The sequence below is a fragment of the Aphanomyces invadans genome (assembly GCF_000520115.1).
Source record: "Aphanomyces invadans strain NJM9701 unplaced genomic scaffold supercont1.9, whole genome shotgun sequence".
NCBI classification, from domain to species: Eukaryota; Oomycota; class Saprolegniomycetes; order Saprolegniales; family Verrucalvaceae; genus Aphanomyces; species Aphanomyces invadans.
Genome location: NW_008580154.1, coordinates 326972 through 351905, shown reverse-complemented (window position 1 = coordinate 351905; position 24934 = coordinate 326972). Strand labels below are relative to the sequence as shown.

The 24934-nt window shown below is 49.1% G+C and overlaps 6 protein-coding genes across 7 annotated transcripts in view; 5 read left to right on the top strand and 1 right to left on the bottom strand.

Moving 5' to 3' along the window:
• Positions 1-2128, top strand: part of H310_05296 (hypothetical protein) — a gene marked incomplete at both ends in the record, with an annotated part of 3771 nt that extends 1643 nt beyond the window's left edge. The window contains one exon of the mRNA XM_008869973.1: positions 24-2128. Within this exon, the coding sequence (XP_008868195.1) occupies positions 24-2128 (2105 nt within the window). The remainder of the gene's footprint in view (positions 1-23) is intronic.
• H310_05295 (S-adenosylmethionine:tRNA ribosyltransferase-isomerase) lies at positions 2121-3535 on the bottom strand. Its single transcript, XM_008869972.1, has 4 exons — positions 3297-3535; positions 2911-3238; positions 2751-2858; positions 2121-2695 (listed from the first exon to the last, which is right to left on the bottom strand). The coding sequence occupies exons 1-4, from the start codon at positions 3495-3497 to the stop codon at positions 2280-2282; spliced, it is 1053 nt and encodes a 350-aa protein (XP_008868194.1). The 5' UTR covers positions 3498-3535; the 3' UTR covers positions 2121-2279.
• A 6922-nt stretch (positions 3536-10457) lies between these two features.
• On the top strand, positions 10458-10994 carry H310_05294 (hypothetical protein; the record flags this gene model as incomplete). Its single annotated transcript, XM_008869971.1, has 1 exon — positions 10458-10994. The coding sequence occupies one exon, from the start codon at positions 10458-10460 to the stop codon at positions 10992-10994; it is 537 nt and encodes a 178-aa protein (XP_008868193.1).
• A 423-nt stretch (positions 10995-11417) lies between these two features.
• H310_05293 (hypothetical protein) lies at positions 11418-11849 on the top strand (the record flags this gene model as incomplete). The annotated part of the gene is made up of 1 exon (XM_008869970.1): positions 11418-11849. One exon carries the CDS (start codon positions 11418-11420, stop codon positions 11847-11849), a length of 432 nt encoding a protein of 143 aa, XP_008868192.1.
• Positions 11850-18852: 7003 nt separating this feature from the next.
• On the top strand, positions 18853-19884 carry H310_05292 (hypothetical protein). The gene is made up of 2 exons (XM_008869969.1): positions 18853-19578; positions 19632-19884. Exons 1-2 carry the CDS (start codon positions 18902-18904, stop codon positions 19792-19794), a joined length of 840 nt encoding a protein of 279 aa, XP_008868191.1. The 5' UTR covers positions 18853-18901; the 3' UTR covers positions 19795-19884.
• Positions 19885-20043: 159 nt separating this feature from the next.
• On the top strand, positions 20044-23633 carry H310_05291. Of its 2 annotated transcripts, XM_008869967.1 has the most exons (18): positions 20044-20281; positions 20325-20774; positions 20846-20949; positions 21000-21156; positions 21229-21324; positions 21382-21534; positions 21590-21630; positions 21717-21852; positions 21908-21976; positions 22027-22161; positions 22203-22325; positions 22382-22481; positions 22534-22601; positions 22650-22770; positions 22834-22941; positions 22997-23066; positions 23120-23249; positions 23305-23633. In XM_008869967.1, the coding sequence occupies exons 1-18, from the start codon at positions 20099-20101 to the stop codon at positions 23530-23532; spliced, it is 2472 nt and encodes an 823-aa protein (XP_008868189.1). In that variant the 5' UTR covers positions 20044-20098; the 3' UTR covers positions 23533-23633. The 2 variants fall into 2 exon arrangements, with proteins under 2 accessions (XP_008868189.1, XP_008868190.1); XM_008869968.1 differs by having other exon boundaries at positions 20325-20949.
• Positions 23634-24934: the final 1301 nt, after the last annotated feature.

Genomic DNA, 24934 nt, shown 5'->3' with positions numbered 1-24934 from the left:
GGCGGCCGTGGATGCGCACGTAGGGTCGGACATCTTCAAGCAGTGCATCAAGACGGCGCTCAAGGGCAAGTTGGTCGTGTTGGTCACGAACGGGTTGAACTTTTTGAAAGATTGCGACTCGGTCGTCGTGCTGGAGCAAGGACGCGTCGTGGAGCAAGGCACGTACCAGAGTTTGATGGACACGGCCGGTGGCGTGTTGGCCAAGATGATGGAAAGTGTCCCGGATGCTCCGGACAAAGAAGACGAGGTCGTCGAACACCACGGAGAAAACGACGAAGAGATTGAAGCTCGCCAGCGCACTGAGTCAAACCGCAGTGATGTGGACACGGACAAAGCGAACAACGCAGCGTTGATTGCAGACGAAGACCGCAGCACAGGCGATGTGCCATGGTCTACGTACAAGGTGTGGATTGACGCATGCGGTGGTCTTTGTATGGGGTTCATGGTTATTTTCTTCTACGTGCTGACCAACTGCGCCAACTTGTCGTCGACTTTCTGGTTGTCGTACTGGAGTGAGAACGCGGCCGATACGTCCCACGGTCAGCTATACTACCTGTACATCTTCATGGGGCTCAACGCTGTTGTGATCACCTTGATGTTCGTGCAAAGTTTGGCTTTGTACGTAACGGGATTGCGAGGGTCGACGTTGATGTTCAATCAACTGCTCACGCGCGTCTTGCGTGCTCCGATGTCCTTTTTCGACACGACACCGCTCGGCCGCATTGTCAACCGCATGAGTAAGGATGTGTATGCGATCGATGAAACGATTCCAGCCAACTGGGGTATGCTCTTTGGCACGGTGTTCAGCGTGATCACGACCATTTGCACCGTTGTGTACGTTACGCCATGGTTTTCAGTGATTTTGATTCCGCTCGGAGTGCTCTACTACGCCAGTCAACGCTACTTTATCAAGACTTCCCGCGAATTGCAACGCCTTGATAGCATTTCCCGCTCCCCTGTTTACGCTCTGCTGACGGAAACCCTCGAGGGCCTTCCAACCATCCGAGCGTTTGGTGTTGAGTCTCAGTTTGCTGCACGCAACGAAATCATGCTCGACCGCAACCAGCGTGCGTACTTTTTGAACTTCAGCGCCAACTGCTGGCTTGCTTTACGCCTGGAGTTTGCTGGCACGATGGTCGCAACTTCGGCGGCTCTGTTCGCCGTGCTGGGTCATGAAGCCAACGCAGGGGTCGCCTTTGCGGGTTTGGCGGGTGTGTCGCTGTCTTATGCATTCAACGTCACCCAAAGTCTCAACTGGAGCGTTCGCATGTTGAGTACCATCCAAACTCAGATGGTCAGTGTAGAACGAGTGCACACGTACACCACGATGGAGGTGGAAGCCGAGTTGAACGCCGAGCCCATCAAGCAACTGGAACTCGAAAATGCCAAGTGGCCATCCCAAGGCAAAGTGACGTTCACCAACGTGGACCTGCGCTACCGCCAAGGTCTTCCCCGCGTCCTGCGCAAGCTCACGTTCACGATCCACGCCAAGGAAAAGATCGGGATTGTCGGCCGCACGGGAGCGGGTAAGTCGTCCCTGGTCGTGGCGCTCATGCGCCTGGTCGAGTTGGACGCTGGCCAAATCACGATGGACGACGTCGACATCGCGACGATCGGGCTCCACGACCTCCGCGACAAGATCTCGATCATTCCGCAGGACCCGGTGCTGTTCTCCGGCACGATCCGGTCCAACTTGGACCCGTTCGACCGGTACGGCGACGACTCGATCTGGACGGCCATCAAGCGCGCCAACTTGCACAACGCCGTGACGTCGCTGGACGACAAGGTGGACGAGCGCGGCCAGAACTTCAGCGTGGGCGAGCGGCAGCTGATTTGCATCGCGCGCGCGCTGCTGAAGAAGTCCAAGGTGATCTTGATGGACGAAGCGACGGCGTCGATCGACGCCAACACGGACCGCCTCATCCAAGACAGCATCCGCGAGTCGTTCCAGGACTGCACGTGCTTGACGATTGCGCACCGCATCAACACGATCTTGGACAGCGACCGCATCCTCGTGATGGACAAGGGGTCGGCGGCCGAGTTTGACACGCCCGCGCAGCTGCTCAAGAACCCCAAGGGCATCTTTACCAACCTCGTCGAGCACTGGCGCGACGACAACGCCGAATAGGCAGTAGCTCGTTAATCGTTTGGTTTATATTGAGTCGTGACAACATTGTATTCATGTTCTCTTTCCTTGTGAATGGAATGACGCCAAAACAAAGTAGTCGAGTCGGTAGTCGCTGGCAATCTCTAGGGATCGCTGGTGTCGTCCACCCGTTTTACAACACGACCATCCCATCACCGTACGAGTACCACAAGTACTCTCGTGCGAGCGCTTCCTTGTAAATGCGGTCGATAAGGATGTCCCGCGACCCGACCATAGCTGCCGTGAGCGTCAACACCGACGTCTTGGGGTAGTGGAAGTTGGTGAACAAGCCCGAGAGAACCTTGAACTTGTACGGCGGGTAGATGAAAATGCCAGCTTCACCCGACAGTTCTTCCGGTGGCGACGGCGCCAAGAACGAGTCCGCGCAAGTCTCCAACACGCGAGTGGCGGTGGTGCCAACCGCAATGACGCGGCGATTCTCATGCAGAGCTTTGTGGATTGCTGCGCCGGCTTCGACACTCACGTGGTAGCGCTCTCGGTCCATTTGATGCTGCTCGATAAACTCGGTGGAGAAGCTCCGAAACGTGCCTACACTCGATACATATTCGTGAAACCTCAAGTCATCAACTCTCAAGAATGCTACCATAGCCCACGTGCAAGGTCAAACACACGTGCTCAATGCCAGCAGCACGCAGGCGTTCAAGGAGTGCTGGGTAGAAGTGCAAGCCAGCAGTCGGCGCCGCAATGGCACCTACAAGTTGCGTAAGGTGGGCACAATAGGTGATTTTGCATTGATGTTGCACCTGGCACTTGGGCCACCGAGGTTTGATAGGCCTTTTCATCTTCTTTGTCGGGGACGCGGGCCACGTATGGCGGCAGCGGCATTTCACCGACTGATGCCAAGTACTCGTGCAAAGTCCCCTTTAAACCGAAGAGATTGCCACGATGAACTTCAGGATCACCACCGATGAGCTCGTTGACGCGAAAAGTCAAGCCCTTGGGTAACGTGAGCACGCTGCCAACATCGACGCGGGAGCTGAGGAGGACTTCCATGTTGGTCGTCACAGAGCACAGGGGGTCGAGGAACAGAAAAGACGAGCATGTCCCAACGATGGGTTCTTCCAGCCGCACCTGATTGAAACCATGAGACGCACTGAATTCCATACGTCATGATAATTCATGACGGCACCTGGGCAGGCACGACACGGGTGTCGTTCAGCACCAAGAGGTCACCGGGACACAAAAGATCAGGCAACGCTTCAAACGTCGTGTGTTCAATTTTGTCGGCCTGCTTGTGGTACACCAGCAGCTTTTGGTTGCCAAACGCACGCGGGCGCTGCGCAATGCGAGCAGAGTCAATCGTAAAGTCGTACGAGGTCGTCGAACTCATCTGTGGCCTTGACGCAATTGCGAAATGCGTTGGCGTCCATGATGCTGCAGATGAAGGATCGGAATGGTCACGCCAATCAAAACCCTGCGCCATGTCACTGGCCCATGGCGTTCAAAATATCAACATTCCATAGACTGTTCAACACAGTCTACGATGACTTTATGAGTGGAATTAATTAGCCAATGCGTTACGTATTTGGCCACGACAAAGGACATGATAAGATACACGTTCTAAATTTCACTAGTTGAGATTGCCTTGGATTTTCTATTCACGACGGCTCAGTAATCGCTTTCAAGCAAATTTCCTACACAAATTCATCCCCCCAGTTCGTAGACACAGATTCAATGTAAGCATCCCTTTTAAGGGATCCATTTTGGCCAAGCCGTTAATGGTATAGGGTGTTACCGCATTGCCCGAGTTCGATTCCCCGAATTTGCAATCTATGCCAGTTGATAAGGCGGTTTTTCCGCGTTAGATTTCTCAACGAACGTAAGCCTTCCCTACCTTCCCTGCAGTGAGCGACGGAAATTGTCCCCTGTGGTACTAGAGAAATATCTTGAAATTTGTATGGGGAATAAAATTACCCTCGGCGAAAATTAAAACTCCGGAGTAGTATTTTTCTTCAAGCTGTTTTTGAATTGAAGTGCAATATCCACGATGATTGTAGAAAATAGACAATTTAATGCTCAGCTGCGAACACCACGACCAGCGACAAATGCTACAATACTTCTGAAAACCAATAATATTTCGAAAATGAAATGTATTATCAAGTGACAAGCTACCCTACAAAAGCCCGTGGCAACGCATTTTCAAATGAGCGAGTGAAATTTTCACATGACATGTCCTCCCAGGCTTCATTAGTGCGCTTAACCATAGCCATGCGTTTTTCAGCTGCAGCACAACCGGTTTTCCGTGAAACCACTTGTAACGAAGCTTGCTCTTCAATGGCCCCATGACACCAATATCCAAAGGTTGGAGAACACTTGTCAATGTCTTTGGCAATGGCTCCAACGCGCTAAACAATTCAGATGACACCATATCATGAAACACCACAAACACATGACCGTCGAGGTTGTCAGCCAAAATCACAGAAGACCCATCAATTTCGAACTTGAGCAGCCCAGTCAGATACAGTTCCCAGACTTTGTATCCATCCACGCTTTCTCTTGCACGACGTAAACATGACCAGGAGGAAATGTCGGCACTTCCAAGGTATCGATCGGCCCACCTGGCTTGCCCTTGAGGATGAAAAGACTTGGTAGCTTTTCGCCATTGCAACGCACGGAGAGGACGGCTGTAATCCTGTCGGTGTGCTTTTGGCTCATGTCAACCTTGGACGATCCTCCAACTTTGGCAAGAGTCTTTGTCGGGGACAGTCATAGAAAACAGATGTTTCATCCACGTCGATAATGTCACGTGGCGCAGTGTCACGAAAGTTGTCCCAAAATACAGCAAATTTCGCCTTGGTCTTGGCAAGAACCACTTTAGGGACTTTTGTGAAACACGGTACTTGCTGCGAAATCCGGTAGCGGGTTGAGAATCGTTGACATAGTCGAAACAGGCTGTGGTAAGCTCGACTTTCGGATTTCTTCGTAGTCAAGTATTCTTCAAGCCAATCCATGTGATGGTTCTTCATGAACGTGATCAGGCGACCATGTGTCAGGTAGTGCTCCTCTTCGCGGACCGTATCCATAAACTGGAGCAGTTCCGATGAAAATGGAAGTGTGTCATGGCAACCTAGGCCGTCTAGCGTGTATTTCTTTGTGTTGCATGGTTTGTTCATGATGGAGTCCTTTCGGCTCAACCAGGTGCGACAGGTTTTCCAGTCGATGTTTTGAGCCTTGGCGTATCCTCTGGATGACATCGTGCTTGGATCGAATCCCTCGATGCACCTCTTGCTCTGGGCGTTGGTGTATCTGGTGTAGGCCATGACTCGACGTTGATTTGAAAGACGCGTTTTAGCGGGACATTTTAACCAATCAGTAATATTCGAGGAACCAGTCTATAACTTTTACGCCCTCAAAATGAAGATAAATTGCCTTTGCGCTCCTGGTATAAGTTCTCAACAGATATGAGTAGTTTTGGAAGACAAAATACGTTGAACGTCAGTGAACAATAGTTTATTATGACCTCGCGTTAGGTAAGACCCATGAGGTTACCACAACGGACTTGCTGAGGTTTAACTATACGGCATAACGTACATCCACGTCATGGAATGAACCCTGTACCACACGGGCTTCGAGCGGTAGCTCTACGGCGTGAGTTATAGTTTTATCGTTTGTGATGTTGTTGTGGCATTGAAGTTTCCAACATAGGACGGTTTGCATGACATAATAGATTCTATTGTATTATTATTGCTACATATTGTTTCAAGGAGGGAAGAGTGAGCATGTTCATGCATTGAAACGATACTATATCCCAATCATGCATGATATCATGTACTAGGTCGTAGAAGTACTTGTCACCCATTGGCTAAAAATACTACAATCTCTACTTGCAGATTTAATAGTACGACAATATTAAAATAACGAAAATATGGTAAAGTACCACTGGGGAATTTATTCCGTCGTTCCCTGTACACAAGTATCAATCACATAGAGCAGGCCTACAGTATGGAATGATGGTTTGCCAGCAGCGAAAATGATGTAGGAAAAGAATTTATGTCAAGTTCCACGTGACATCGTTACCTCAAAATTGGAATGGTTCGAGCACCTTCAAGTGTGGCAGGCACGACAAATTTATCTTTTGCAGTCAAACACGGCCACATCGGGCATGCGTTAAAGTCGGTAGATGCTGACATGCAACCAAACAATACAGTACGTGTTATGATGCAATAAGTCACCTCGATGAGAAGTGGTCATATCTCACAATAGAAACTGCAAGTATTTAGCATGTGTCTGGTGAGGCAGAACCAAACCGCGCATGCAAAAGCAAGGTTTGTTAAGAAAGAAAAGTTCCTAAGTGCGGTCCGCGTTATATCGATGTCTCTAACTTTACTGCAATAACAAGAAATATTTGTTGGGATGTGTGCTTGTTCGCTTGTCTTGGTGTGGTCGGTAGGGTACTTGGGGCTAACCCCCTCCAGAATTCAATTGAGGTGTCTGAGAAACCGGGATTTACACTTTGATTGGTTGTGATATATTTTTGTCCTGCTCACTGATTGGTGAGACCTCTAAGACTTAATATTCGTTGCGACTGAAATACGCGGTAATTCAGTACATCTGATTTAATTCGAGAAGGGGCACGGTGCTTTACCGAGTCGTGCAGCCTACTTGGGACAGAGGACGTACTTACTCATCTCCCCCACTTTGAAACGGAGCATCTTATGCATCTTACACATTGCATCGCAAGAGGTCGTAAGCAATAAGGACATGTTAGCATGAAGATCTTAGGGGAATGACTAGTCCCAGGATCTGATTGGATGTTTGTGGAAGGGAGTTTATATTCGGTGTTAGTATAGCCAGGATTAACGTCCCCAGCCAGTCTTGCAAATGCTTCTGAGAGCTCCCAATATAAAAGCCACAAGTTTTGCCCAGGAGTCCTCTGCTCCCCCATCAAGGTGTTTCATTGTTCTGTGAACTGAGCGTCCAAAAGACGAGACAAAGAATTCTTTGGTGCAATGGAGTAAGCGTACAACATTCTCGAAAGAGGAATGGCCTAGACAGGATATTCCAAGAGGTCAGAGGTGTTCTGGTCCTGAGGTCTAGCACCACGGCCATAAGGCATCAGAAGATGGAGTTGCAGCATCTCTGGTCGTTTACCGTGTTTCACGCGTTCGCCGCTGCATTCATTGAATTTTGCTGCATTGCACTCATGATCACCCGTGTTGTGCCTTGGTTTTATATGAGTTTGTATGGTGCCATTGTGCGCTCATTCCAACGTTCAGCTTAATTCAGGCTAGTTTATTCTCTCAGCGATCTATTTCAGTTGTCCATTTCCTTTCGTGTGAACAAGTCCCCCACAAAGGAGGAACTAGTCTTCTTCCTAAGGAAGAAAGGTCAAAAAGGACTCATCAAAAGCAACAATGAGTACCCCTATTGCTCTCGTCATCTCCTAGTCAGCAACGGAAGCCCCCCGTGCCGGTCTGGTCCCCGAGCGGGTAGCAATTGCCGCTGCCGTCGACGCGAATGATCGCACTGAAGCGACACCGACCGCTGACTCTAACCAAGCAGCCTCGGTTCACTGCCAGTCCGATGCGTCTCTGGTCCAAGCATTCAGCCGCATGAATATTGGACCCACACCAAGGCTCTCGATGATGTCGATGCCATTGGCCCCCCGAAATATTTCTGCAACGTCCATTTTCCGATCGGAAAAGGCGCGCCTCACTAGCACCAAGTGTCGCTGCCGACAGCTCTCAATCGGCCAAAAACGCTGACCAATCAGCAACAACAAACGGCCCGGCGCCTGACTACGCAACGCACGGGCAACCACAAATACAAGGCATGCCCCACCCCGCTTTGACGGTTCGACTGTTGGAGAAAAACAATTCATGCAAGCATACCAAGAATATTGGTTCCAGTACGCGTCCCTGCGCTTGTTGGGATTCCAATTCTATGTTATGCCTGTTGGTGCATGTATCACTGACGCTAGGCGAAAAAAGATCGCGAAGTACGACTTGTGCAAGCCCGCTGAGTTTATCACGGAAGACGAATGGGTTGCATATTTTTTTAAGGCGATGACCTTGGTCTAATTGACTTTGCCAAGATTGACCGCCACATGAAAGAATTGCGGCTAAATGCTACACTACAGACGCGAACAGCTGCATTTCCAACTTGTCTCACATGATGCCATGCTCGAAAAGCTGTCTATGACGTACATGATTGAATCCGAACCTAAGCGTGTGGTGGGACATCTTACGATTGCCATAGCGCCGCCTGGGTTTAAGGCGACAGTTCTGGAGGAGATGGGTCATTTTGACAACAAAAGGTACTCTCTGATATGTCGGGTTTTATTGCTTACTTGCGTGTGGCTATGAAGCCCCACATGCTGGGAACGCGAGCATTCGAACTCCCGGATGCAGACTTTTGTCACTTCGCGCCCCCAATCACGTCCCCACGGGATGGTTTCCAGCCCGTCCGTTCTGTATCGTTCGCGCCAGGGTCAGGTGATCATGGTGAGCGTGGTGCGCAACGGTCACGCTCGATTCTGGTCTCTTTGGACCGGGATCGAGGTGGTGGTTAGCTTTTAGCGGTGGCTGGTGGCCGTGGCGCTGGTCATGATACCTCCGCCGTCGGTCACCGCGCCATTCAAACCCTCGCTCATGCCGTTCTTGTGGTCTTGGTGGCCACTGGCCAAAGGATTGTCCTCACCGTTCCAAGGTGAGCGCGACTATGCTCAAGGCGACAACTACGGACCGGGTCTCTGGCAGCTCTGTGCCGGCGGTGATTGAAAATCTAGTCCCTGATGGTTTTGTTTTATTGGATTCGGGTGCGGATTCCTTGGTTGTCAATTTTAGCCTGATGACAGCCTTTCGCGCTGTTGGTGGCCTGTGCTACGTCATACTAGGCCATGTTATATTAGGGTCGGTTACACTATCTACTTCGGCGGGCCCTCTGCTTCTTCGAAACATTTCCGCGTGAGTTGTGGACGATGCGCTTGACACCCCTCGCCTGACCGTGTCTCGCCGTGCTATAGTGGCCTTGGGCTACCCTTTGGACGCCCATTTGGTCCGCGCTTGCGAGCATATGACGGAATGGAAACTGCCTTTGCCTGCCTCCGCGGTGTCGGCGTTTGCTACATCTATAATGGCTGCGGTGTCTCTTTTCCTGCCTTCGTCCTCTGCGGGTGCTTTTCAGTTTCCTGCCGAGGTGTCCGGTGTTCCTCTGAACTGCCGTCCCCACGTCTTGATGGTGTGGCTCCAGTCACGGTGTTCACGGCATTGCCTGATGGCTCCCCTTCGAGTTTTGTTTTTGACACGCCCCGTGCTCCACCGCTCACCATGTCCTTGGACGAGTTATCTCATCCACACGTAATCCACACGTGGCCATATTGCTGAGTTAGCTGCCTCCCTCGACTCCATGTATCGCGCAATAGCTCAGTCGAGTGGTAAGGCACGACGCGTCGCCAGGTCTAGCTGGTCGCGCGCCGCTAAAGCGGCGAATTTCGCCCTGGGTGAGTACGTCCTGGTCTATTATCGCGTCTCATCCGCCCAAACTCTCTGCGCAATGGCGCGGGTCTAAACGCATTGTCGATATGCTGTCTGATTTAATTCTTATCGTGGAAGATCTCTTTGATCCACATGGTCGCTCCACGTATCATGCGAGCCGCCTTCGTTTCTATCGCGACGCTGACCTCAATGTTACTGAGGATCTCCTCAACTTTGCCCGCCACAATGATGGCGGTCACATGGTCCGTTCCTGTGGTGGTGTCCGCAAAGGCCATCTCACTCGACGTTTTGGTGTATTGGTTGGGATTGGACGCCGCCGAGGCCTCCTGGGAGCTCATGCCCAACTGATGGAGGATGTGCCGGTTCTATTGCAACGTTACCTCTACGATAACCCTACAGCCCCCACGTGGCCGCAGCGCTTCGCGACTTATCCGCGTACTCCGGTGCTCCTACTCCCGACGGTGATCCCCCGCCTCCAGTCCTTCCCTCCGACGTGGTTGTGCAGCCTGCTGCTCGTGCTGTACCTTCCCTCGTTGCGCCCCCATCAGCCTTCAACCTGTCGACCCTGCGCTTGCTCCTGCTTCACCTGCGGTGCTCCCCCTTGACTCTCCTCGCATACGTCGCAATCCATCGCGGAAGTCCTCTCCACGAGGAGGAGGGCGATATTATGGTCCTGATGTCTAGCACTACGGCCATAAGGCATCAGAAGATGGAGTTGCAGCATCTCTGATCGCTTACCGTGTTTTACGCGTTCGCCACTGCATTTATTGTATTTTGCTGCAGCTGCTGAACCGTGAAACCTACGACGAGTACCTGCAAGCTATCTGCAAACGCCCAGGTCTCGACACCAAAATATGCAGACCTGGAAGGAGTCTTTCGAAGACAAGCATATGCTCAAGCAGTTCATGGCCATGCATGAGTTGGCTGGTGGGCCAAAGGGACTCGATGACAACGCGCCCGAAGCAGAGCTGCGTAACATCGTGGAAATGCCCAAGAACGGTATCGAAGTAGACATTACTAACCTGTTCTACGGGATCCACATGGAAATGAAGGATGACGGCGTCACGAACCGGGTGGTCAAGTTTATCGCCAAGTGCGACAAGCGCATAGATGTCCGTATGATGAAGGCCCACTTTGACTGTCCAGACATGCGAACGAACATATTCATCCTACAAATTGATCACATGAGCCCTGAAGTTGTCCGCGACGTATGTGAGCTGGAATTGGATTTAGCGTGGCATACGACCGAGTTCGATTGGGCTGCAATCAGAAAACCCATCATGCTCCACGAGGAAGTACAGTGTTTCTACTCCACCTACGGTGCGGGGCGGAAGAAGAAAAGGCCATGCCAAGGCGAAGAACACGCGCAAGGACAATCACTCGCGACATAGCTTTCGTAATAGACGTCCGCGACAAGACGAGCGCGACCGAAACCGAGAAAGGTCTCGAGATCGTACAAGATCTTCGACCTCATCTGGCGCCTTGACGCAATTTCGTTGGCCCCCATGATACTGCAGAAGAAGGATTGGATGGTCACACCAATCAAAACCCTACGCCATGTCCGTAACCCAAAACCAACAATGACGTTCAAAATATCTATCATTTCATAGATATCTCAGCATACGTCTAAGATGACTTGTCGTACTAAACAAATTTAGTATTAGACGAATTCTGCTAAGTAGAATTCCTTGTGAGAATTCACTGTGAGGCCACTTATCCGACGCATCCGTATAAAGTGATTCGAGAATTTCACTGTCCGGACAGCTCACAGTGAAAACTTCTTCCTTGTGGCCTCTTCCATCCGATTGCATCCCATGAACGAGAGCGCCAAGCGCAAGGCAGCATTCCGGTTCAAGTCAGCTTCAGATGTTGATCTCTTAAAGGAGGTAATACACATTCAGCCGTACGACGCTCCTTATGGAGCGGTGAAATCGCGATGGGACGAAGTTGCTGCAAACATGTGCATGACGTACGGAGATGGTCTGACAAGCGTCTCTTGCCGCAAGCGATTCGACGATCTGCTTGATGCGTTCAAGCGCAACACCATCAGCTCTTTGAGAGCTTCGGGGACAGAAGAAGAGTACAACGAGCGTGAGCAGCTCTTGCAAGACATTGTCGACTATTACTTTGATTTCGTCGCGTTTAAATCGAAAGTTGAATTCGCACTGTTTGTCCGATTGGGCGTTAAGGTCAAAGCGATACTTTGGAGTGCCAAAGGCACTCTGTTCAGTGGACTCGTGGCCTAGAGCGAGGCCAAGCACTGCCATCATTGCCATTGAGGTGTCCATATGGCGATTGCGAAAGTTGAAAAGTGAATTTTCTTGTAGCAGAACACTTTTCATTGGGAACTTTCGACGAGGACTTTTCTAGAAAACTTCACAAGGATTTTCACGTTTGCAGAATTTGTCTATTGATTGATCTCCCTTCCCCCATTGAATCGAAGCAAATAATGCATCTTACACAGTAAATCGTATTCTGCAGGTACTGATAAAAATATGAAAATCAACAGTTTATTCGAAGTTCATTCGATTTTATCGGCCACAAAACGAGCTGCCCACAAGGCCAGAGCAGAGTAGGATGCATTTGGCTCGCTTAAATGCTTCGCATATAACTCATACTTCTCCACAAGAGTCATTCGCAACCTCATTTTTCTTGGCATGCCTCGTTTAAATTGCTGTACTCGTAAGGAAATGCGTTCAAAAGTTTGAAAATCCCTCTGATATTCAATGCCATAAATTTATAAAAAATTATTAAATTTGCCCCGTTCGGTCAGCGGGGGGAAATCAGTACCAGTGTATTCACAACTACAGTAGTTAGTACAGAGCTCCCTCAACGTTTGCACCCTCACCAAAAAATACATTGTAAAAGGAAAACAAAAGAACAAAGGAAACACGATAATTGACTTTGACAGTTATCAGTTGAGCAATCGCTGAATTGAGTGGCCGCGGGAAACAATGCCGGTATGGTTCCAGCAGTTTCGAGACCTCGCGATCAAGGTCAGGGTATCTTGGACGTTGGAAGTTGTAGCGACTGCTAGCTGACCCCTCTTTAACCTTGTAGTCATTGAGCGCGCGTTGATCCTTGAGGATACGACGGATCGTGATGATGTGCACCGCATGGCCAAGGTGTTTTTTCACCCACGTTTGGACAGCAATGTTTTGATGGGCGTGTTAGCCTTAAAGAAGGCTCTAATAGAGTTCTTGTCATGAATTGTCAAGCGCCTGCTCTTCGGTCGTTTGCTATGCATTTTTTCAAATGTCCTGCATCGATTCCGCCTGACGTTCAAATTTTCAAAACGGTAATTTCAAACATGCCCCACAAACATTATATCAATCACTTTACACAGGTAATTGATTTTGAGTAGGGAGGGAGCAAACCTTGAGGGAGCACTGTACTTATAGTACACCAAACATCACTGGAACAGAGCCTTCCAAAACGAGTGACTGATTACCTCACAAGGCATTTCTCCCCATCGGCATTCATTCGCTATATGATGGTCAGCCAGCCTCTCCTCGGCTACGAACACCACGGATATTTCGCGGAGCCACTTGATGGTCGATCAGATTGCACTTCAGATGGCTCCACGTCCAAAGAATGCTGCGACTAATACTATAGTCTCATACAATCATAACATATGTATGTATTTTGCCTTGATGAATCATCAATTTTTATTCAGTTTTTTACTTCAGCGTCATAAAAAATTGGAGAAAAACTGCATCGCAGCGTTTACGCTGCTGGCCAACCAATGTTACTTGCTATCACAAGGGGTCTTAGTGCATTTTGTTCGAACACGCCTAACAGTCTTTCTAAAGCATTTTGCGCGAAATTGACGCTCCCCCACTGTCGTTTAAAAAACTCGCCAAAAATATTTCCTGATGTGAGTACGAATAATCGTCCATGTGCAATAATCTGACCGCATGTATCAGATCATTGGAATGCAGAATATAAATTCAACTCATTGATTGATGGAAACTTGTTCTTGGTGCGATAATACGAAACAATATCGCTCTGGCGAGATGATCAATGCCTTGCGAGTATTTGAATGCCACTGTAATGGTTAAACTGGGGTCACAAGACAGCGTGCACTAAACAATCAGCCAGAAGGCAATCTTACTTAGTCAACTTCTGCAACTCTTTTGATCATGATCATATAATACGATAAAAACATTTAATTTAATACAGAGAACGACGGAAATCCTTTCCCATGGATGGATAAAAGTATATCTAGTATCAGTAACAATGTGTTGGGTTACTGTTTGACATTGACAACAGCCAGATCAAGTTGTATCATATCATGTGCTTGGATTAAGCAATTTTGGCCTATGCATGATTCTGTATTGTATTGTCATCCATTGGAGAAAATTGAATAATGTAAGAGGATGATTTTGGAAGTCCACAGTATTAGTCTTCCTGACGATCAAGCACCACGGAGGAAGGTTTTCCGTCGTTCCTGTATCGACGCAGCAATCCCAAACATGTCACGGGTGTCATTCCAGGCAAGTTCACATCGCTGGCATCGCCCCCTTTTCCACATGTCTAATAAACACATTTGAGAAGCTGGAACCGAATCCATTGATATTTAACGTTAGTGTGCCAAACACATTATTAATACTACTGTAGTAGATGTAAGTTGCCGCTACATCATGGCATGCCTCTTGGTCACCTTTGTTCTGAGTTTGTTACACCTATTAGAATCGTTCGGGGATACTTCCGGCCTCGTCATGTGCGGGTCTTGTGCTGCACATGCGAGCAGCGCCGCAAACCTTGTTTGATGTCCCAGAGAGGGTAGATATGTACGTTACATCTGCATCTACGTACGAGCGAGTGACTGGAGATTGCTCATCGAATCAAGGCAAGGTGTCGTAGGCAAAGAAACTATGCAAAAAGGCGCTACCACCGTCTTGCGAGCACAATGACTGATGCCTCGATTTTTGCACGCGTCGGAAATGAATAACCTCTCTAAACTAATGCCAGACAGCATTGTAAATGTTTAGAGGTCCAGGTAATTGAAATTCAAATTTGGTGCCCAAACAGCCGCAATGCCATCAGGTGGGAACTGATTGACCTTGCAACAAAAAGATACACTGCGTATCTTCTACAATTGCCAGCCACAAGGGTCCATGACATATCCCAAATTAACCACGTGGGCCAATAAACAATTTTGATGCTTGGTCCACTTCAGTACAGTTGGTCGTAAGGCCATGCATCGCCGATCAAACTTAAAACCACCAAAACATTCCGAGCTCGACGAACAACTGGCCAAGTGGGTGGACGCTGCAAACACAAACAATATACGCATAACCGGGCCAATACTCAAGCAAAATGCGCTACGCCAAGCTAGAACTTGTAAATTTGATATTTGTCGGATAATTTAAAAATTATATAGCTTTTATACTTGATGAATTACCCATCGTGCAAAAATCGAGACATCACTGCACTTCCGCGACCGGAAACTGAATTGTCGTACGATGCAGCGCCCTTATTATTATGACAAACCTATCTGCAAGTACTGGACAGCTGTGTCAACTGGAATTGCAATCGTTTGCTTCGACAGGGTTATGATGCACGTTATGTATAACCTTCCACCTGGCCAAACTGGGAGGTGTAACGAAATTAGAAATATCATAGAAAATATTTTAGAATGTCTACACTGTCAATTTCAATTTCCTCAAGTTGCCAAAAAATTCTGGGTTCCATGGCAGCGGGCACCTGAGGCTATGGCGGGTGCTATAGTCTGCCTCTGCCAAAATCAGTGCCTCTCTACGGAGACTACACGCCGAGAATGGAAAGAGAGCATGGCAGGGCACGGGTTGTTAAGTCCAACGGTTTCACGGTTCCTTTTTGGCCCGGTCCCCGCGGTATGGTACCTTGCATGCTGGAAATGAATGTGTTTATTCCATGGTACGATTCCTATCATATTCCTCAATTTGAATTGTTGCTCTCATTTCAGCTAGCAACGTGACTTTGTCTTCTGACAATACAGTCTGATGCAAAAGGTTAAGACACCAAGTATATTTGAGCTATCTCATTGAATATTGAAGTACGTCCAATTCTAATGGTAGTGTTCGATTCACCATGAATAGCAAAGCACAGCGAGACCAAAATAACATAATTTAGATATAAACTGCAGGAGATATTGATAAAAGTCTGTTTTAATACGAGTGCAAAACGTTAAAAACATGTTAGATATCTTCCCGCCCAACACGAATTCAAACGAAGTACACGTGGCCCTGCCAATGATGGCACATCACTTTGCATTCTGAGGCCACAGAAGACATCTCTGTGGTCTCATGAGACTGGGAGCACAACTGACGGAGTTTGAGTGCGGGAAGTTTGATGTGTGCATTGAATTCGGCCTTAGCGTAGCCAAGACAGCTAAGTTTATCAATCGAAGCCGAACTGTCGTTTACAACTACTTGCACGACCCACTTGCCTTTGGCAAACGCTTCTCTGGTGGCCTTCCTTCGAAGCTATGTGACCGTGATCTACGGAACCTTTTCGCTGCTGTGACCAAATCGCCGCGAAATTGCGCACAACTCAAGAGTGACCTCGACCTTGACGTCGACCGTACGACAATCTCGCGAGTCATAAACTCATCCACCCGTTTTGAGTACATCAAGATGAACAAGATGCCTCAACTCAAGGCAAAACACATGGAAAACCGTGTTTTATGGGCCGAGCGAAACATTGACATGGGATGGGACGCTTGGAGTCGTGTAATCTTCTCCGATGAGAATAAATGGTATCTTGATGGCCCTGATGGACTCAAGTCGTATTGGCATTTCATCGGGCGCGATAAAAAGGTGGTTCTTAGCCGCCAAAATGGTGGTGGATCCGTCATGGTGTGGGGCGCGATTTGGGCCGACGGCAAAACCGAGTTGGCCTTCTTAGAAGGTCGCCAAGACTCGTCAGCATACATTACAACAATTTTGGATTATATGCTGCCCTCAGCCCATGCCTGCTTTATGGATTCGTTCGTCTTTCAGCATGACAATGCGACCATTCACTCGTCGAAGGAGACTGCCGAACGAGAATGGGATCATCATGATGGAGTGGCCTGCGCTTTCCCCTGATCTCAATCCAATTGAGAACGTGTGGGAGTACCTTTGCCAACGTGTCTAAGGTAATGGTAAACAGTATTCCTCAACAGAGGCGCTGAAAAATGCGATACTGATGCACTGGAATGCCTTGGATCCGGAATACCTGGGAAAGCTTATTCGCAGCATGAAAACCCGCTGCATTGCTGTGTTGAAGTCAGGAGGGAAGCCTATTAACAACTAGTAGTTGGTTTTTGATGAAATTGTATCTTTGTTGATATGTTTTGAGGCGAAGTGACTTTGTTCTTATCATTTTGCACACTCTCTGGATCAGAAATATTACTCTTGGCCTTGATCGCGAGTTTTTGGTGAAGTTTTGAGTCACGGACGTTGTGGTGACCTTGGCGATGTCGTAGATAGCAACATATTGAAATATAACCTTTATTTCATTGAGTGACGCTTGAAATCTGTGGTGACTTAACGTTTTGCATCAGACTGTAGTTCGGAATTCGTCGGTGGCACTTGAACTCTTTGAGCTTATTTTGTAAACTCACATTCATAACCAAAATTGTACGCATCGATGACATGAGCGTAGCGACTGAAGAACTCACGAATGGACACCAGAGAAATTCAAGACTTTCATGTACACAAGTCTGCAGTCTTTAACGAGTATGTGGGCCATACCATGTATTTTCCACCATTCATGATAAACGACAACGTCTTCGCCCAATTCGTTTGCGGCATTGTCTATGAAACTTGCGTTTTTGGTTTAGGGTTGACTAGTGTAGACACCATTTTCTGTTGGTTGTGGTCGGGCGGTGTTAGAGCGGCTTGATCGTTGTCCCGTGCAAGGCTTTTAAATTGACAAATAACCAAGTTTCCGGATAAAATCCATATTTTATCGGATTATTCTCAATACAAACGACAAGTTTATCACCCGGTCACCCCTTGGCAAAACTAGGTACCAAGGGTGGCAGACCCTGGTTTTTTTCAATCGGGTTTTTCCAGGTCTTAATATAAAACCCGATTGTTTGAGGTCGAACGAAATCGGGTTTTATTCGAAAAATCGGGTTTTTATAGCGCTCCTTGTTGAGAGGTGGACAATTGGCAGTTTCCATTGCACTTGTGATCATGTCCGACATCGTTGTGGAGGCGGAGGCTACCGTCATTGACACCGAAAGCGACCGACGACGTTAGCCCACACCAGCACAAATTGGCCCTCTGTAAGCACTGACACATGCTCGTGAATAAAACCATAATTTTTATACCCAGGAATTGGGTTTTAATTATTAAAACCTTAAACATGAATTGTCAAAATGATTGGGTTTTTACCACCTTACAGTAGTAGCTACCAGCTAAATTATGTAAACTGACAATATCCTTACGTCGGAATGAATCCTGTTGCAAATTTATATCTGAGGCATGACTCCTCTTCCTCCGCATTGAGATCTGACGAAATTAAAAGAAGTTCACACAATATTAGTGAAATGTTGGAAGTTGATAGATGAAGTACACCATATTTTATCCAATTTATGCGTGCTTTTACTGACATTTGAAGTTCGGCGAAGGCTTCAAGGAAGCTCGACACGAACGCTGAAGTGTTCGACATTCGCTTGACGATGGTCGACATAGCTCCAAGACGGAGACAAGTCCCTTTTGTCTCCGACTTGACGCTCGAGTTCGCGGTCGGGGTCTGAAGAGATTCAGAACCGACTGTGGGCCAGCGAAAAAGGTGACGGCGGCATCCTTGCTGTCCTGACTTTCGTACTGAAGATAGTGTGATATTGAGCCAAAATGGCCATGTATTGGTGTCGAGGCCAACTCGTGATGAAGGTTCAGCACGTTGAGGACAGAAAAACGATCCAACACGAGCCATTCACAAGGCAAGTGGAACCACAAAGACAGACGAATCGTCGGTAGACCGGATCGGTCGGGTGGGTGAGGTAGCGAGAAGAGCAGCTGTGACCTTGTTCTGCATGTCGGCGTTGGATGCTCAACACGATGCTGGCATGAAAGCAATGGTTGCTGTGGGGAGTGAGTCCAACGTTATGGCCGCCATCGACCCTAGCCCAAACATTGGCATGCATTTCCTGCGACCAAAGTAGTTTCTAGCGGCTGTGCAGCGCGACGAAATTCGTGGTTGTATGCTGGAAGGTGTGACATGAAAATGCAATATTGATGTTTGCAGAATCGTAAAAAATATTCAATTCATCCTACATCGAGGCAAGATCTTCCATGGCGGATCGGATCACATTCCACTAATGTCCCACTCGGAGGTCCGAACGTCCGCAACACGTGAAGCTGCGCTTGCGCTGTTCACCGGAAGTGTCTACGGCGGTGTGCACACGGTAGTTGGCCATCCCTTGGACACGATCAAGTCGCGCTTGCAAATGGACTTGGCCATGCGCAACGCGAGCGCGTTCGACGTTGCAAAGTCGTTGTGGCGAACCGAAGGTATTCGAGGCTTCTTCCGGGGGTGCGTGCCGCCGCTGTGGGGCTCGATGGTGTACCGTGGCGTAATGTACAGTGGGTACGAGTTCTCGTTCACGTTTATCGAGAAGGAATTTCCCGATGACCACTTTCTCAAGAACGAAATCGCGCCAGCGTTTCCCGTGCGGCCGATGGTCGTGGCGTCCACCGTATTTGCCGCGTCGTGTCGTGGAGTCATTGAGAGTCCCATTGAATACGCCAAAGTCATGGGCCAAATGAAGCAGTCGTGGGTCCTTGGTCATGTCTACCAGGGAGTGCAGTGGCAGATGCTTCGGACGGCTGCACTGCTGATCCCGATATTCGCACTCCTCGATATCGCCCGCCTAAAGACCGACCTCACGAAGACACTTCCTGGAAACTTCTTGGTCATGTCTGGTGCGTGTGGTGTGTCGTATTTGTGTTGCTGGCCGCTTGAAACGATCAAGAATTTGGCCCAAACCGGCATCGGGTAAGCAGGTTCGATGTGGTTGCGATGATGCGACAAATTCTGGGCTCGTGTAGGGGAAACTCACTCAAGGAACGCATCAACTACTTGGGTGGGTGGCGAGGCGTATATCGCGGTGTGTGGCCTGGTACAATTGCCGGTGGTTTGCGCAATGGTGCTGGCATGGTTGCTATGGTGTTCGCTCAAAAGTGGGCCACACACCTCGGCTTGCGGGATTAGTCCAGCATTTCTTGGTTCGACACAGATATGGTGTCGACGATGTCGTGGCAAGTTCAACTCTAAAAATTCTGGTTCATCTTTTGTTGCCAATCCTGCCGACCCATTCTTTCGGAACATCGCGCGGTCCATAGTCTCTCGCTAAGGGTGATTATGGGAAATGCTGGCATCATGTGAGCTGATGGACTCGACATCAGCAATCTTGGAGATTCTGCTTTGATGACACCGAGTTCATCCAAACCCCGAAAATTCCGGATACGGAGGTTCTCACCGGATAAGGATTGCCAATGTCATTTCCTGGACCAACATGTCGGACATGAAGCGGCAGAAAGTCCGTCACGACTGCGCGGGCGGCGACAGCGATGGAGATTCAAGATGTCCATATAGCTTTCCGTTTCCTCCTTATTCAATACAGGAAGACTTTATGAAGCAGATCTACAACACTATCTCGCAGTCCAAGATCGGGATCTTCGAGTCGCCCACGGGAACGGTTGGTGATCAAACTACGGCATCCGTGCTCATATTTAACATAGGGAAAGTCACTGAGCATAATCTGCGGAGTCTTGACATGGCTTCGCGACAACACTGATGCGAATGGTGTCCTCCTGCCAGAGAAGAAGGAAAATAACGACGAGACCTCGGTGGCTCCATCAAACGAACCATCTTGGATGCGCAATTTCCAAGTCCCCGCCGAATCCACGTCGCAACGGGCTCTGAAAGATATTTGCACCAAGTTGGCAGAGATCCGAGCAAATCCTACCCACAGTCGCATTCGCGACACACGACTCATGCACGGAGGAAGACCTCATCCAGGTCTTGTCCATACAAAACACAAAAAGGACGAGCCCACAGGCGACGAAATGCACATCGTCCCAGCTTACGAGAGCGGCAACGAGTCGCCAAAGGATGCAAACGACAGCGACGACGATGACTGTTCGTTGAATCGATTCCCTTCGGAGCCCGTCGACTACAACGTTGTACAGGTACTGGTGTCTTGCACATTCAAAGGTCCTTTGTGTGTTCAGAATCCCCTCCTTCCTTGCCGTGCACGCAGATCTTTTACTGCAGTCGCACGCATTCCCAGTTGAGTCAATTCATGCACGAAATCAAGAAAACAGAATTCGGTAAAACAATTCGCACCCTCACATTAGGAGCGAGGTAGATATCCCCACTGTGTCAAAACCTCTTAACATCAGCCACATGAGCAGAAAGTCGTTGTGCATCCACCCCGACGTGCGAAAGCTCTCGTCAGATACGGCCATGAGTGATAAGTGTCTCGATATGATTCAATCCACCAAGTCGAAAACGCCCGGCTGTCCATACAACAAACGAAACACTCAAGTGTACTTTCGAAATCACGCTCTTGTACGGCAACGCCGTCGTGTTGTTACCATTTTCCATTGACGAATGCCATCCTCTGGAAATGCGTCGGTGTAGGCCCAAGTTCAGGACATTGAAGAGTTACACGACCTCGGAGAACAAATGTCGAGTTGCTCGTACTACGGCACACGTTCGGCAATCCCGCTGGCGCAAGTGCGTGGCTTTGTTGTGTATATGATGTGCTGGGTTGACGCACAAAATGACTGCTAGGTCATTGCAATGCCTTACTCAATGCTCCTTAGCAAGTCGACTCGGGAATCGATGGGTATCAATATCAAAGGCAGCATCGTGATCTTTGACGAGGCCCACAACATTGCGGATGCAGTCAATAACACGTATAGCGTAACTGTGTCGGGTCAGCACGTACGACGGCCTTCCGAAATACACTGTCCACCTGCAATGACGATCTGTATTCTAGCTCATCAAGACTCGCCGCCAAGTATGGAGTTATTTTCAAAGGTGCGTACAGATGCAGTCCTCCTGAACGTACTTGAGCAGTGTGCAGGGTACAGACGTAGTGTTATCTAACGACGACTTGCATGCAGATACGAAAAACGACTGCAAGGACGCAATGTGTACTACATCAAGCAACTCTTGGCAGTACTGCAAAATTGCCACAAATTTCTCACGTCGAAGTCGGCGTTAAACGCAATATTCACAATCACCGACTTCCTCTTTGAAGTACGGTGGCTTTTCGGGATAAACTCAACTCGTGGCTCATTCCTGTACTGTCCAGGCGAAGGTGGATAACATCAACTTGTTCAAGATCCAACAATACTTGGAACGAAGCAAACTGGCCCAAAAGGTAATTCGAATTGTTCGAGAATTCGACATGAACAAGTTTTCGCTCGGTAGTTGCTCGGGTTTGTCGCCAGCGAAGATGGTAGCGAGGGGGTGGTGACCCATGTGTCTCCGCTACGAACGATCGGAGCTTTTTTCATGGCCCTGACAACGGCTACTGCCAACGGCCGTATTCTGGTCACGCAGCAGGTCTTTGACGCCTGATCAATTGGGACTCAACTTTGTTACAGGAAAAGGAGGAGGGTGGAAAAGAGCATTGCCTCAAGTTTATGCTGCTCAACCCGGCGCTTCATTTTTCAGATATTATCGCCGAAGCCAAGTCCGTTATCTTGGCCGGAGGGACCATGCAACCTGTACGCATATTCAGGCGCATTTCCACGATTGATGAGCGAAGATGTCGGTTTGGTAGGTGTCGCAAGTATTGCACTCGCTGCTCCTGGGCGTCGATTCCCAGCGCGTCGACATGTTTTCATGCGGTCATATCATTCCACCAACAAATTTGACGAGCGGTACCTTTTCCATCACTACAACGTGGCTAGAGAAGCTCATTTCATGTTCTAGTTGCTCTGGCGGTGGGGCCAACCAACACGGAGTTGGACTTTACATTTTCCAAGCGCAATCGCACAGAAGTACGTGGAATTCAGGTGGTCTTGTACAAAGGTCATGTCGTGGTCTAGGTAATGGACGAAGTCGGTCGCATCGTGCTCAATCTCGTTCGCGTCGTTCCGGGTGGCCTGGTCGTGTTTTTTCCATCCTACTCGTATGAAAATCAAGTAGTCCAGCATTGGCAATCCACAGGTAACTACTTCGGCTATTTGTTGAATCAAAGGAACCGACGATGTTTGATGACGGCACCACGAGGTGTGTTGGCTGCAATCGAAGCGAAAAAAGTGGCTTTTCGGGAGCCAAAGTGCACAGCCGAAGTCGATTCCGTGTTGACATCGTTCGCCGCTCAGTGCCAAGCCTCTGGTAGGCCTATCAACGCACATCGCAACACCACAAGTTTGGCACACCACTTGAATAGGGGCGATTTTGTTTAGCGTGGTGGGGGGTAAAATGTCGGAAGGTATCAACTTCAGCGACGACTTGGCTCGGTGCGATGATCCATTCTTCCCTCGAGCGTGATACATATTGCATGAATGTCTAGTTGCGTTGTCATGGTCGGATTGCCATACCCAAATCCACATGATCCCGAGCTGACGCAGCAAATGGAATACATGACCCAGAGCGTGTCGGGGCTGTCGGCGCATGACTTTTACACGAATTTGTGCATGAAGGTACATACGTCGGCATGACACTGGTGTTGCCACGTTTGAAGCCTATATGGTCTAGGCCGTGAATCAATCGATTGGGCGATCTATTCGCCATCGAAACGACTTTGCTAGCATTGTTCTGCTTGACCGTCGCTACAACACAATCGCAATTCGGTCGCGGCTCCCTCGATGGATTAACGATCGCACGGTGTCCTACCCCACGTTCGGCCCCACGATTCCACATCTGGTTCAGTTTTTCAAGCATCATCGCGCCAACGAAACCAATGCTGGAGGCAGAACAAGCTAAAATGCACAAAACGAGCTGCCGTGCTCACCCCAAGACATTAATGAGCGGTAGTGAGTGCAGTGGCATTGATAAAGTCAATAGATTTCCCACACTTGACCGTACTCAATTCCGTCAGCGACAGCTCTTTTACAAGGTGACTAGCCAGCGCCTCCATCGCGATCTTTCGTACTTCGCATCCATCACAACCAACAGCAAAGGCGTGAGGCGATTCGTGCACAGGGATTGACAACTTGGGGAACTGCCGCAGTGAGGTAATGTAACAACCTGCCATGACATTCCTTCACTGCGCATCCTCAGGGTCCAATCGCTAGGATCCGCAGACGCGGACACAGCGTGCATTTGCATCTGTCCATTTTGTAGGCGTCGCTTCTGGGTTCGTTTGCATGCGCAGCACACGGTGATCGACAAGAGACAAGCTCTGACAAGTGTGTCAACAACGATGGGAAAGCCATACATGAGCCAGCCACAAGTAAACAAGTACATACTGTTACGACACACCACTTAAATGTCGACTTTGGCTTCACAACGACGAGTTGCGTCGCGGCGCGGATCTGGGGGCACCTTGTCCCACAACACTTCCCACCCCGATTCCCCACTCAATCAAGTTGCCCGTTTGTAATGGTGCACTGCTTCGATGCGACAATCGCTATGTCGTACAAGTCACACCACATCACTGACTTAAACGTCAGCGCATTGATTTGACCGCACTAGCCTCCTCGCACTGAGAGCTGTTTCATCGACTGGTGAAAATTGATCCCGCCATATTCTTGGCGCAAGATGCACCCCCCAAACGAGCTGTCGCCCGTGCTTGTGTAGACACCATAGACAGCAATGCTCAAGTGCATCTGTCAACGCGGGGTGAGTGGCCAAGGCTCGCTCGACGACTTTACCTGAGGCGACGACATCGTGGGAGCTAGGGACAACTTTCATATCGATGAACCCAAAGGGACCTACCATGCGCTGAACCACGTCGAACGCTTTGCAGTGAGATGCTGAAAACGTTGTCCGGCAGCACCGCCAGGATGGTGACCGACCCGTGACGGAAGGCAAGCTTAACAAACTGAGACGGATCAACCTCAAGCCGCCCATGAGGGTCGAGTTGCGCGGACTGCCGCAAGTCGCTGGCCCATGTCCAGCACACTATTTTGAACGACGTTTGGAGGGGAAAGCGCATTATGTCGTTGACGCGAACCTTCGTCATGGCGTAGTCGGCGCCCAGGGCATTTTCCAAGGTGTGGGCGTATTAATGAGGCCGATGGATTTGTACGTTTGCCCACCCATTTCGTACTGGTCGATGTCAGAACACCACCAGTTCTCGCTTTCGTCTTGGCATGAACTCTTTGTGGCTGCCATCGTTCGCAGCCAGGCTTGGCCTTGCATGGTTTCCCTCAGCTCGGTTGCG

Excerpts from the sequence above, each read along its gene's own strand:
- H310_05295 (XM_008869972.1), bottom strand. The coding sequence starts at position 3,497 with ATGAGTTCGACGACCTCGTACGACTTTACGATTGACTCTGCTCGCATT. Across the intron at positions 3,239-3,296 it reads CCCGTGTCGTGCCTGCCCAG|GTGCGGCTGGAAGAACCCAT; the intron begins GTGCCGTCATGA and ends GGTTTCAATCAG. Across the intron at positions 2,696-2,750 it reads GACCTTGCACGTGGGCTATG|GCACGTTTCGGAGCTTCTCC; the intron begins GTAGCATTCTTG and ends TATCGAGTGTAG.
- H310_05292 (XM_008869969.1), top strand. The coding sequence starts at position 18,902 with ATGTCCCACTCGGAGGTCCGAACGTCCGCAACACGTGAAGCTGCGCTT. Across the intron at positions 19,579-19,631 it reads TTGGCCCAAACCGGCATCGG|GGGAAACTCACTCAAGGAAC; the intron begins GTAAGCAGGTTC and ends GGGCTCGTGTAG.
- H310_05291 (XM_008869967.1), top strand. The coding sequence starts at position 20,099 with ATGTCGGACATGAAGCGGCAGAAAGTCCGTCACGACTGCGCGGGCGGC. Across the intron at positions 20,775-20,845 it reads TCGACTACAACGTTGTACAG|ATCTTTTACTGCAGTCGCAC; the intron begins GTACTGGTGTCT and ends CCGTGCACGCAG. Across the intron at positions 21,157-21,228 it reads ACTTTCGAAATCACGCTCTT|GCCCAAGTTCAGGACATTGA; the intron begins GTACGGCAACGC and ends GCGTCGGTGTAG.